Below are 13,257 nucleotides of genomic sequence, written 5' to 3'. Positions count from 1 at the left end.
TTCCTTCCTTCCTTCCTTCCTTTAGGTTGAAGGTTTTGTGGGTGGATTGATGTTCCCCCTCCTTCCACTGGAAGTCCTGCCTGGCTATATGAGATGGCTACTAGTCTCTGTATTTCCCACTGGTAGAAATCTCAGCTAGGGTCACTCCCATAGACATCCCAGGTCTCCAGCTGATCCCAGAGATTAAGGGAACAGCCAACCAATGACTGTCCAAGATTGAGACCCATCCCATAGGAAGGAGCCAACCCCTGACACTATTAGTGACACTCTGCTATGTGGACAGTAGCCTAGCATAACTGTCTCCTGAGAGGCTTCATCCAGTAACCAATGGAAACAGATGCTGAGATCCACAGCCAAGCATTAGGAGGAGCTTGGGGAGTCTTGTGGAGGAGTTGCAGAGAGAATTAAGGGAGGCAGAGGGGTCAAGAACACCACAAGGAAACCTACAGAGTTTTCTAACCTGGGCCCTTGGGGGCTCACAGAGACAAAACCACCAACCAAAGAGCATGCAGGGGCTGGAACTAAGCCCCAACCCCATTCGCAGCAGATGTACAGCTTGGTCTTCTTAGGGACGCCCTAACAACTGGAGCGGGGGCCTGTCTTTGACTCTGATGCCTGCCATTGGCTCCCCTTCTCGGAGCTAGACTATCTCCTTAGGCCTTAATGGGAGAAAAAGTGTCTAGTCCTGCTGGGACTAGGTACGCCACGGCGGGGTGGTACCCAAGGGGGGCTGAGAAGGGGAGGGAGAAACAGGGAAAGGATTTGAAAGGGCAAGACTTGGAGGAGAGGAGCGAGGGGGTTGCAATTGGGATATAATATGAATTTTAAAAAGTATATTTTGGGGAAAAAAACATTCCTTTTAATTTCTTTTCAGTCTCAAGAGAAAAACAAGAGTTTTTCCTCATGTTTGATTTTTTTGTTTTGTTTTGTTTTCAAAGTATAGCAATATTGCTTTACTTTGTGTTGCCCGACCAGCTGGGGAACCTTTTCTAGTCAATAACCCCGTGAAGAAATGGGAATTTTTCTACTACCTGTTTTTCTTTCTTTTTCTTCCCTTCCTCCCTTTCTCTTTTTAATTCTTTTTCATTACTACTATGCCAAAGCATTAGGTCAGTTTGCTACCATGCAGTCTGGTTAAAGGCAGACCCTTTGGAACACAAATACTAACATGGAGACACTGTCCCACGGCCACTAGATGGCAAAGCAGCGTTGCCATTGCTGGTCTAGTCCTGCCAGCGACTGGCGAACTGTGGCACTGTCTTCTAGCACAGTGGAGTTCTGATCAACTCAGTCAGATTACGGGGTGAGCACTCGGCCTGAAACTAAGTCACTCACACAGTACACTTGCTGTCCCCACATACTTACAACTGTAGTCAGACAAAGCCTTACTTTTACTACCCAACGTCAATACTTTATTAGTTTTAACAGTTTCTGTTAAGAAAGCTAAAGACTTAGTGACTATAAGATAATAAATGTATCAAGATTAAAAACTGTAGCAAAATATAATGCACAGCAAAATTGAACAAGTCTATATTGGTTTATATTCAAATTAAACAGATATTTATTTATTTTTATTTTATTTTATTTTTTGTATTTTTCGAGACAGGGTTTCTCTGTGTAGACCAGGCTGGCCTCGAACTCAGAAATCCGCCTGCCTCTGCCTCCCAAGTGCTGGGATTAAAGGCATGCGCCACCATGCCCGGCTTAAACAGATATTTATAAGTGTATCCAAGATTACATCATGCTTTTCAATAAAAGATATGTCCAGTTACTAGAGTGGTAAGTAAGGTTCAGTTTCCATTGTGGAAGTTTTCTGCAGTAAAGAGCAAGAAGAAGAAAAAAATACAACATTCTCTCTTAGAAGAAATGGCCTTCAATTTAATATTCTATAAATTATTTTAAGTCATGGGATAATCTTCATTACAACCTGCAAAAATACTAACTCTTACAAAGTAGCAGACAGGATTAATCTACTTTTTTTAAAACACAAAAGAATGCTTGTGTTTCCTTTATTTTATTCAGACTACTTACTCTGTTATTTTGACCACTGTACCTAAATGAGAAGAACATCTAAACTGGTCTAAGGAAATACTGCTGTCTATTTCAATAAGGCTGTCTATTTTTAAGCCTTTGTCTATTTTTGAAAGAATGAATATACAAATACAAAATGTAGATATCCAATAGGTTGATACCGTTTATAATTAAGATTCTTAGTATACCATGAAACTGCTGAATTAAGCCACATGAGATTATTAATGCATTACTGTATTTTTTCTACTAAAACCATACTTAAGATTGATGGACAGCCCTATTGCCTTTCCTCTGGTAACAATTAGTTAGTTGTCTTGATTTAAGAATGTGGCTCTGATCCCTAAACAGCCACCAAACCCGGACACTATTGCACATGCCAGCAAGATTTTGCTAACGGACCCTGATATAGCTGTCTCTTGTGAGGCTATGCCAGTGCCTGGGCAAACACAGAAGTGGATGCTCACAGTCAGCCATCAGATGGAACACAGGGCCCCCAATGGAGGAGCTAGAGAAAGTACCCAAGGAGCTGAAGGGGGCTGCAACCCTGTAGGTGCAACAACAATATGAACTAACCAGTGCCCCCTGAGCTCGTGTCTCTAGCTGCATATATAGTAGAAGCTGGCCTAATCGGCCATCATTGGGAATAGAAGCCCCTTGATCTTGCAAACTTTATATGCCCCAGTACAGGGGAACACCAGGGCCAAGAAGAGAGAGTGGGTGGGTAGGGGAGCAGGGGTCAGGGAGGGTATAGGGGACTTTGGAGATAGCATTTGAAATGTAAATGAAGAAAATATGTAATTTAAAAAAAAAAAAAAAAAAGAATGTGGCTCTGAAGTCATCAACTGGTTCCACACAGGTGTCCCTGAGGATTTACTGGGTTCTTACACTAATCATGCCTCTGACAGACTCTAGTAAGTAAGTACATATCTTACTTTAGATGGCTTTATTTTACTAAATGGACACTTCCTTCGCATGTTCAACTCTCCCTACTAATTTCACTTAGTGGCCTCTTACTAAGTAAGAGACATTCCCATTTAAATAAAAACAAAACTTATGGCTTGGATCAGAAATACTTCCCACAGGTTTGTGTGTTTTAACATCCTGTGCCCAGAGGTGGCATGGGTCATGGAGGTAAGGAAGCCAGCCTGACTGACAGAGGTGCGTTGCTGCGACTTTGGAGATCATATAAAACCCATAGCCGTGTCCAGTTGTTTCTGATTCTTAATCCTGATGCACTAAGATGTGAATGAACACACATCAAGCTCCGAGCACCATGGACTGGGCCACCACAGCGGCCATGCTCCCTGCAGTGCTAGACTGGTCCCATTCAAACTGCCAACCAAAGCAAGCCCCCTCCAGTAGGTTTCTCCTGCCAGCAGCAAAGTGTCAAATACCATGGTTACAAAGTCTCAAAAAGAAAGGCAACAATCTAAGGACTGTCTTCCATAATGGACATATTAAATGACTGGAATATTAATCACAGATATTGATTTCAGGATTAAAGTTAGTTGTATTTGTTTTGAAATTCTAAGTTTAGATTTGTAGGAATGTTACTTGCTAATGAATTTAAGTTATACCAAGAGGGAGGGAGAACGGGATGGAAGGGGGAAGACAGGGAGAAAGAAGGGGAGAGGCAGAGAGAGAAAGGAAGAAGGGGCCATTCTTTAGTGTAAATGGGAATAAAAGAAATACATTTGCCTATTTATAGGACTTTTTCAACGTATTTTTTTACAGTATGATTATAGAGTGAGTGCAACTCAAAACTACTTTAACCTAAGAAACTAATTATAAATTATTAACTTTACTCATCTTATCCCAATACTTTAATCTCTTTATGGTCAGCTCCCATTCACACTATGCCCAAATAAGTTTTGCATTTCCCCCTGGGACTATGAAGTACCTGCACACCCTACCTAGCTGTAAATTGCAGAAGAGATAAGCCTTTCAGCATCCAGCGGCTACAGAGGCTGAGAGGGGGAGACTGCTGAGAGCTCCTCCAGTGCTGAGGTTTCCCTGCTATGTCCTCGCTCACTTCTTTTTTTTTTAAGATTTATTTATTTATTATATGTAAGTACATTATAGTGTCTTCATTCACTCCAGAAGAAGGCACCAGATCTCGTTACGGATGGTTGTGAGCCACCATGTGGTTGCTGGGATTTGAACTCAGGACCTTCGAAAGAGCAGTAGGGTGCTCTTACCTGCTGAGCCATCTCACCAGCCCCCACGCTCACTTCTTAGAGAACCCTCGTCTCTCGCTAGTGGGCCTTCTGGGACCAGTCACTTGTAGTGCCCTTTCCTAGAGTGAACCTTGCTCAATGGCTGTGCAGAACTTGAGTGTTTTCATCTGTGAACTCACAAATGACTCTCTTTTCTAAAGCTTCAAGATGTGGACCACTCTCAGAGGAAAATGTCTGTGGAAACAGGAGTAGAACCTGGTGTTCTGATGTCAAGGATGATCATCTGAGGCTTCTGTGTATGAAAGGTAGCCTCTTCATTAACAAACTGCAGAAATCCAATACTAACTGGCTAGGACACTTCAGCCAATCTCATCACCGTATTATTAAGAGATATTAGCTTTTTAGTGTTGGATTGAATTTTTCAGTATTTTAGAAACATTTAAAAATCCTGAGTGTATATGAATTTTGAATAGATGGGGAAAGTCCTTGAGGTGAGCTGAAACATTCTTCTTGGGTTAACAGAAATAACTCGCATGTATACAGATTTTTCCATCTCCTATTTTTCTTTACATTGATAACGATTCTGCAATTATTCAAAGATCCAAAACAGGAACTGCAGTATCTTCCTTAGTTTTTGCAAATTTTTCTCTTTTATGCCTAATTTGCAATCAACTGAGGCTTTTCAAACATAATTGCCATTTCTTTCTTTCTAATCCTACTGTCCCAGATCTTGTCAGAAAGACGCTTTCTTGAGCTCTATTTAGGAAACAGTCTCTCCACTTGTAGGCGTACTCTTCTGTAACTGAATTCTGGCTAATATTGTTGAAACTTTTCCCCTTAAAGATGCAAAGGCAAAGATGTTCCTCTTAGCAGCTCACCACGGTCTTTAGGGTTAGGTTCAGACCCTGGACTACCTTCAGTCCCTCTCAGGCGGCACCACCAGTGATTCCCTTGTAACTAGTCAGGATATAACTGCTTGAAATGCTAGGGGGTCTACTCCTTTCCCTTCTGGGCTCCTGTCACTATCTCTCCTTCCTTGACTGTCCTTCTTTCTCTCTGCTTCCTTTGCCTAGCTCCTCACTCATCTTAAGATATTAATTGCGATTACAGTTTCTATGTTGACAATGCTTTTCTGACTATACCTTTCCCAAAACTAAGTGTGGTGATCTAATTTGCTACAAGTGTACATTCCACAAATTTAATATGCCTTTTCCAAATTTGCCCATACTTAAATCACTTCTTTTCTCAGTTCACCACAGTCTGGGCATTTTGATGTCAGGGATGTTATAAACATGTTTACCAGAGATGCCTAAACAGTCTGAATCAATCGCACAACCAGGTTACTGCCTTTCCCAAAGATCCACTGGATCCTAATAGCATGGTAAACAGATTCAGCTCTTTCTTACCATGCCATTCCAGGCTCTTCTCAACAGACTAGAGCACATCTTTCCAATTTCGTGTGCAGGACCCCTTGCCTCCGCTCCAGCACATTCTGTGTGTATCCTGCACATGTCAATACTGCTTGTTTTATTGCTTAGCATACTGTCTAGCACTGTCTGATGTGCCTTTCCTCTACGTGTTTTGCTGGGCAGTTTCTCTAACCCTCACTTATCTCCAACTCTGGTGGACTTCTCCCTTCTTGGCCACCAAGCTTCTCACTGTACTTTTTCATTTTTAAAGCTGATTTGTTGTTGTCGTTGTTAACACAAAGAGCCTTAGAATGTTGTATAATATATGTGCTGATTTTTAGATATCACAGTATGTGGAATCTAGTCATGAATTCTATCAGAATAGTTTAAAGGAAATTAAAGTTATTTTGACTACTCTTACAAGAAAATAGGCAAGAGGGGTTAACTCTGACAAACGTGAAAAACAACATATAGGTTTATCTATCCTGGCATACTGTTCTAGCGCAAACATGTGCTTCTTCCCCAGCCAACCTTCGCGTCTAACAGTGCCACTCGCTGTGCTCCCAACTGTCTCACAGAGAAGGCTCCCCAACATACTCCCTAACCCTAACCCTAACCCACTTCTGACAAGAGAATTTAGAGTCTAAAGCAAAAATAAAATGAGCTGAAAACATGTCACAGATAGCAGTCAACTTTCAAAGGTAACTTCAATGGCAGAAATGGAGACTGTCTTGATTTAACGTCCCAGCCCTGTCACTTCCCGTGAAACCATTTACCAGTGTTTTGGTGTGTCCATCTGCACTGTGAGAATCAGCAATCCACACTTTAAACATTGGCTACTGTGGGAGCTGGTAGCTACGTAAAGCATGTAGACTAGACTAAAGCACAGCACACAGGAAACAACTATTAAATGTTAGTTAGCTATTGTTATCATTGTCTTATGTGGTGACTGTGTAATGATCAAGAGTTATACTTAGGGTCTCAGGATAGAATGTGGCTCTAACATGACTTTTACATCTTTCATATTACTCCAGTAATAATAAAGGGTGTCTAAACAAACAAATATTCCCTAAACATGCAGGGTTGGTTTGAGGTTCTAAATGAGATCTTTTGATTCTATAGATCTATTTTGCAAAATTATTTACAATTTAATCTCTGCAAGTACCTTAATAATGGTATGAATTACTAACCAATTTTTATCAAGGATTTTGGAATTATCAATTTTGTTTATAGGTGTGTACCATATTAACAAGATACTGTGTTAGCTATTAATTACTGTAATGTCTCCCACCTCCAATTCTTAACTCTTAAATTCTTAATTTTTCTCAAAGAGTGTGATAAAATTAACATAGAGAAAAGAGTCTTCAGAATTTATATGGGTCTGTTGGTTTGGGTTAGAATTCTATTAGATTTAAAGTAAAGATCTATAAAATTAAAAAATTATGTATTATAGCACTAAAATCATTACTGTCATTGCTAAAAGGAGCAGGTACTGAAATTTTAAAAAGCTAAATACACAATTGAAAATCTGCTCTTCAAATTTTACATAATTATATTAATAAATATTCCAGCTGAAAAACCACAAAGGTAATTTCAAGTATTTGATACAAACTATAATTTTTATTAAGTGAATAGATTATGACTTGGCTACTTTTAAAAATACAGCCAAATCTTGATTATTCTTACTCTACAGAAATACAGACATTGAGAATGAGCGTTGTCACATTAAAGATGTCTTTCCCACAAAGTATTCACCACGGTGAACTTAATAGTTTAATTTGTACTTTGATTTCTTTTCCTTCTTAATCAAATGAAATGGCTTAATATTGATCATAACAAATAATACAACCGAGGAAGGGAATACATAAATGACCAGCCTGAGGAATCAAGAGTTGGCTGTACAGTATCACATTTACCTTAAGAATCAATCTACAAGAAGTCAAAGAGCCTCGTCCTACTCCATCACCATTAATAACACCAAGCAGCGGTCCCTCCACCTTAACATCCCTAGTCAAGACTCTGAGTACCTGAAAGAACCCTGGTGGCACGGGACCTACTGGCATGCCATCTCCTGGGGGCATGTTTCCTAGCACGGGGCTGGGAGCTGCTGCAGCACTCTGCAAAGAATAAAGGAGAGACAGAGCTACATCATTACAGAGAAGGCACAGGACCACAGGCTGGTGCACACTGCAGGGTGGCTGCTTTTGCACTCCTGCGAGCAAAAGCGCTGCTCCCCACTCTACACGTGCCCTGAGATTAACAGTGTCTAAACAATGTCAGTGGCTATAACAGGCCTGGAGAAACTCAGTGAAGACAAAGATCTTTCATAAGATGACACAATTGAATATATATTAAGTGCTGGGAGTAAGTGACAGATGATAAAAGTTTTAACAAATGCTTAATTGAAGGTACAGACACTTGACATGGCAAACATTAGCAATGAATGTGCAAACAGGTAAAAGTCTGTTCGAGGATCACAGGAACTGGGAAAAGACCTTCATTTAGATTATACTTAAATATGTCATAAACAAGTAAAATGCACTTTCTGCCTACAGATAGCCATATTTTATTCATTTTTAATGTTATAATCATTACCCAAATCATAAAGTGTAAGGTGAGAAGATGAAAATGCAAGCAGGAGACTGAAGAAACAATTGAATTAGATTTGAAGACCCTGGTCTCACACAAGTTATTAAAACTATCAAGTTGAAAAATTCAAAGTTTATTTAATTTATAATCTTTTCATGAAATCCTAGCATTTCCTTAAATGTGAATATGAAAAAATAAACCTTTGCTTTAGATTCTTTGTAGTCAGATAAGGGCTATAGATTTCTTTTTATACACATTGGCACACATGAAGCTGCTCTGTAACTAACAACTTTATTTTTCAATTTCATTAAGGTTCTAAAACCACTAAAGAAGGGACACAGATGAGGACATAACTAGTGCCACCTTTATGGAAGAGTATATGCAAGGTCCTGAAAAAACAAAACGAAGTAAAACAAAACCTAGAAGTAGCAGTAACCCAGCGGCTGACAATCTTACTCTCGTGTATCTATCCAGAAGAGAGACAGTGACTGTGGGGTGACAGCTGCAGCCCTGCTTTAGCTGAAGTGCTACTGGTAACAGCCAGAATACAGAACCAACCTAAGCACTCACTGGTGAATGAATGACTACGGAAAATGTGGCCCATACACACAATGGAGTTTTATTTAGCCTAAAAAACTGTGACAGTGTGGATAAGCCTGGAGGACATTATGTTAAGTTCAAATAAAGCAGGGCAGAGACAAATAGCACAGGATCTTACATAGACGTGGAAGGTAAAGATACGTGCTCATAAAGTTGAGAACAGACTGGTCAGTCGGGGTAAAGACATTAAGGAAAGGGGCTGTGGAACAAGCACAGAGGCACAGCCAGCCAGAGGAGGGACGTTCTGGGTTACAGTTTACAGCAGTGCAACTGTGGTTAGCAGCATTTTAAAGCAGTAGCAAGAGAAGATGCTGAATGATTTTACTACAAAGGCACCAGAGAGGCTTAAGACACACCAGTGTGACATTTAACAGCTTCGCTGTGAAAAAACATTCCAAGCTAGTCCCACAGCTACGTGCATGCAACCTGACTACTGTGGGTCCCACAGTTACATGTATGCTGGTCCCACAGTTATGTATGTCCATGCTGCCCTACCTACTGTGAGCCCTAAACTTACATACATGCTGGTCCCACAGTTATGTATGTACATGCTGCTCTTACTACTGTGAGCCCCACACTTATATACATGCTGGTCCCACGGTTATATATGTCCATGCTGCCCTGACTACTGTGGGTCCCACACTTACATACATGCTGGTCCCACAGTTAAGTACATGCTGCCCTGACTACTGTGGGTCCCACACTTACATATGTGCTGGTCCCATAGTTACATGCATGCTGCCCTGACTACTATGTGCCTGTTGTATCCACCCATGCACTCAGCCCATAGATGGTATCTTAGCGTGTTCTAGTGCATTGCTCCACAGTACTTGAGGTTGTTGAGACCAATGATGTTCACAGTTCCCAAGAGTATCTAGGCTGAAATGTGATCCTGTGAAATGCTGTTTACTTATGAATCCAAGTGTAACCACAGCCAAGGATACGAATGCAAAAGAGGCAGCTGCTGCTCGTGACTACATGAGCATGCTCAGAGGCAGCATGCACTAAGACAGACTTACTGACGACTGCCTGATGCAGCCCCGCCAACTCTTGGCTCCTTTCATTTTGTACAGCACCACACATGATCTTTTAAAAATGAAAGCAAACTGATTTTCCATTTAACTAAACTTGTATAATATTTTAATATAATGTTAGAGGGAACAAATTTACAATCAACAACAGTTAGGTTAAAAGTGTACAACCAAGTCTAGGAAGCAGGATTTGATCCCTGTCCTTGAGCCTGTATAATTCAAACCTATGTTTACATCAATTCTAGTTACCCAAAAAGTATACTGGTAAGTTTTTCCCTATATTAGGAAAAGAAAACAGGTTCATTTGTACGAACAGATAAAAAATGTAGTAATAAAAGGTAAAACGAGCCAGGCGGTGGTGGCGCACACCTTTAATCCCAGCACTTGGGAGACAGAGGCAGGCGGATTTCTGAGTTCNAGGCCAGCNTGGTCTACAAAGTGAGTTCTAGGACAGCCAGGGCTACACAGAGAAACCCTGTCTTGAAAAACCAAAAAAAAAAAAAAAAAAAAAAAAAAAAAAACACCACCAACAACAAAAACCCCCCACAACATTAGAAACTATTCGAGGCACAAAGTCACAGACCAGGTCACTCTGACTAGACTTCACTTTGAGGACCTGCATCTAAGCACACTGGTCACCCACTTTCGCTAGGCTTTACTAACAAATTATATCACGTGACTCAGCCAAGTGCACCATTTGGTTGTTACAAATGTTGTTCTGTTAATATCATAGAGGTCTACTAATTAGTTCTGTAAGTACTGTCAGTTAATAACCCCCCAACTGAATACCATGCCAATTTGTGTAAATATCCATCTAAATAATTTACGTATTGAATTTAAAGAGTCAAGCTATGTACATGAAAGCTTCCTGGAGGGCAGAGTTCTTACTTTCTTGAACAAACTTGTTTGGTGTTTGCTAATACGAGACAGAGTTAATCCATGATCTAAGAATGAACAGAAACTTATAACGGGACCTAACCCAGAAGTGTCTGTATATTCATATAACAAGAGTAAACAGCTTAGTTATATTAAAACTCCCACAAAGAATTCTCACTAGACTACCATGGAATATCCTTTATTATATAATTGTTTTGGGCTGATATTTATAATAGCTTATCTTAATGAAAGAAAAACATACACTATGATTTTATAATATTTCTTGTAGCTAACTGACTCAGGAAGACTTTCGTTTGGATGGAAACATGTCGCTTTAGTGTTTCTGCTGGATTCAATTACTTTCATACTTAATTTTTTCAGATATGTGCATCTTAACACGTATTTTATTAAATCATTAGCCTTGCTATTTGAATATTGCAGAGAGAAGGAGGTCCACATGCCTCTAAGAGGTTTCAAAAAAGCAGACATGAAGCTAAAAAGATTTGCTCTATCATAAAATATAATCAGATTTATTAAGATTTTATATGCCAGTAATTGCTCCTTTGATTTACTAAGAGTGCTAGAGAACCAGGTCCTAATTACATAGTAAAAATAAAGATGTAAAATCTGCATTTTTGTGAAACAGAAAAATATTAAGAATATATAAAACTTTAAAGTAGTAACTGCAAAAATAAAATGGTGATATGACTTAGAAACTGAAAGGAGTTTAAAATAAACAGGATTGTTGGTTTTATTATTTTGTCATCTGTACTATTTTAAGCCTCTATAATTTCAATTATGTCTTCTCATTTAACAAACTCATGTGTTGCCAATGCGAATGAAGTAAGAGGCAGCACCTTTAAGAGGTGATGGGGATATAAGAGTTCTCCCTTTCTAACAGGTCTTAAAAGAATGGATGAGGTAGTTTGTTCTGTGCGCTCTTCTGCCTTCCTCAAATATGGACACAGCAGGAACGTCCTACCACTAGGTGGCAGTGCTCAGCCTCAGACTTCCCAGTCTCCTGGCTATGGAATAGACTTGGTTTTATCTAAATTTCTGGTCTTAGATATACTGCTATGACAGCACAACACACACTACCCATATACAGGCATTTTCAAGTAAATCTTAAAATGATGATAGTAGCTATCTAGCAATATCAATTATAATTCGAAACACTTAAATAGTCCAACTGCTTGTTGAAGATAGCTTTACTATATTAAGAAATCTTTCTATGTGTATGCCTAGTCCTGTAAAACAAAACAAACAACAACAACAACAACAAAACAACTTTCAAAAATTCAGGAATAAGAAAAGAAACTTTCATTTCCATTTGATAGATATTTGGTTTCCCTCTGAGAAACATAACATGAGCAATAACACTGCGTCTTAAGTCATCACTGTGTTCTAAGGTGAGCCCTGTTTGGGCATCAGAGGAACTCATACTTGCTGGTAGATATTTGAGACTTTGATGACTGCATTCTCCCGACATGTTTTTTGCTATTTTGTATTTTTCAATGTGAGCATCACACTTGCCCTTTCAGAACAAATTCATATCAAATGGTTTTATTCACTTCAATTTAATGTAAAGAATGTAGTTTAAAAATATACAGCCAGGCATGGTGGCGCACGCCTTTAATCCCAGCACTTGGGAGACAGAGGCAGGTGGATTTCTGAGTTCGAGGCCAGCCTGGTCTACAGAGTGAGTTCTAGGACAGCCAGGGCTACACAGAGAAACCCTGTCTCAGAAAAAAACAAAAACAAAAAAAAAAAAAAAAACACCAACAAAATTTGACTATGCAGGTGTGGTGTAACATGACTTTATTGCCAGCATCTATAAGATAGAGACAGGCAGATCTTTGTAGGCCAGACTGGTCTACATACCAAGTTCTAGACCAGCCAGGGTTACATGGTGAGGTTCTGTTTAAAAAACAAAACAAAACAAAAAAGGAACAGCAAAACCAAAACAAAACCGAAATCAGCAAAACAGCTCCCTTGGACATAGGAGGTCTCTGAAAGAACTGCAGTCATTGTTCCTTTTATATTCCCAACTAAAATAGATGTGAATTTACTCATTTAAGATTTTCCAAACCTTTCATTTCACTGACACACTTCACTTTCTCCATGTTCACTTTACTTTCACATCCTTTACAAGGCTCTCTCTTTAGAGCTGAGCAGACTGCAGGGAGACTCAAGTCTGTCTTCCCCTCCTGTGGAGAGAGCTGACCTGAGGAACAGCCCTCCAGTGACATGCTCTCTTCAATCAATCTTCCAGCTTTTACAAAGCAGAGCTCCAGATGGAAAGTGAGGGGAGAGGCCTGGTCCCTTTCTAGGCCTTGCTGTTAGAAGTCTGAAATCCGTCCTCCTCGGTATGGAGGCCAATATTGTAGATATACAGTTTCTAGTGTACAGATAAATCATAAACTGCACAGCCACAGGGCACCCAGCAGCCTGTCTCTCCACCACCTCACAAATGTTGCCCACCACTGGGGGACTGGCTCAATAGGTTTTTTTTGTTTGTTTGTTTTTGTTTTTGTTTTTGTTTTT

General features: G+C 39.8%; 1 protein-coding gene across 13 annotated transcripts in view; it reads right to left on the bottom strand.

Annotated features, from left to right (window-relative positions):
- Ssbp2 (single stranded DNA binding protein 2) overlaps window positions 1-13,257 on the bottom strand; it is a 249,609-nt gene that overhangs the window by 62,311 nt on the left and 174,041 nt on the right. For 10 of the 13 annotated variants that reach the window (XM_021208226.2, XM_029544067.1, XM_029544069.1 and 7 more), the window contains one exon: window positions 7,645-7,734. The exons of the other annotated variants lie outside the window; for them this stretch is intronic. In XM_021208226.2, coding sequence (XP_021063885.1) covers window positions 7,645-7,734 — 90 coding nt within the window. The remainder of the gene's footprint in view (window positions 1-7,644; window positions 7,735-13,257) is intronic. 13 annotated transcript variants of the gene reach the window in all.

The sequence above is a fragment of the Mus pahari genome, chromosome 11, assembly GCF_900095145.1.
Source record: "Mus pahari chromosome 11, PAHARI_EIJ_v1.1, whole genome shotgun sequence".
Lineage (NCBI taxonomy): Eukaryota > Metazoa > Chordata > Mammalia > Rodentia > Muridae > Mus > Mus pahari.
This window is presented reverse-complemented; position numbering and strand designations above follow the sequence as displayed.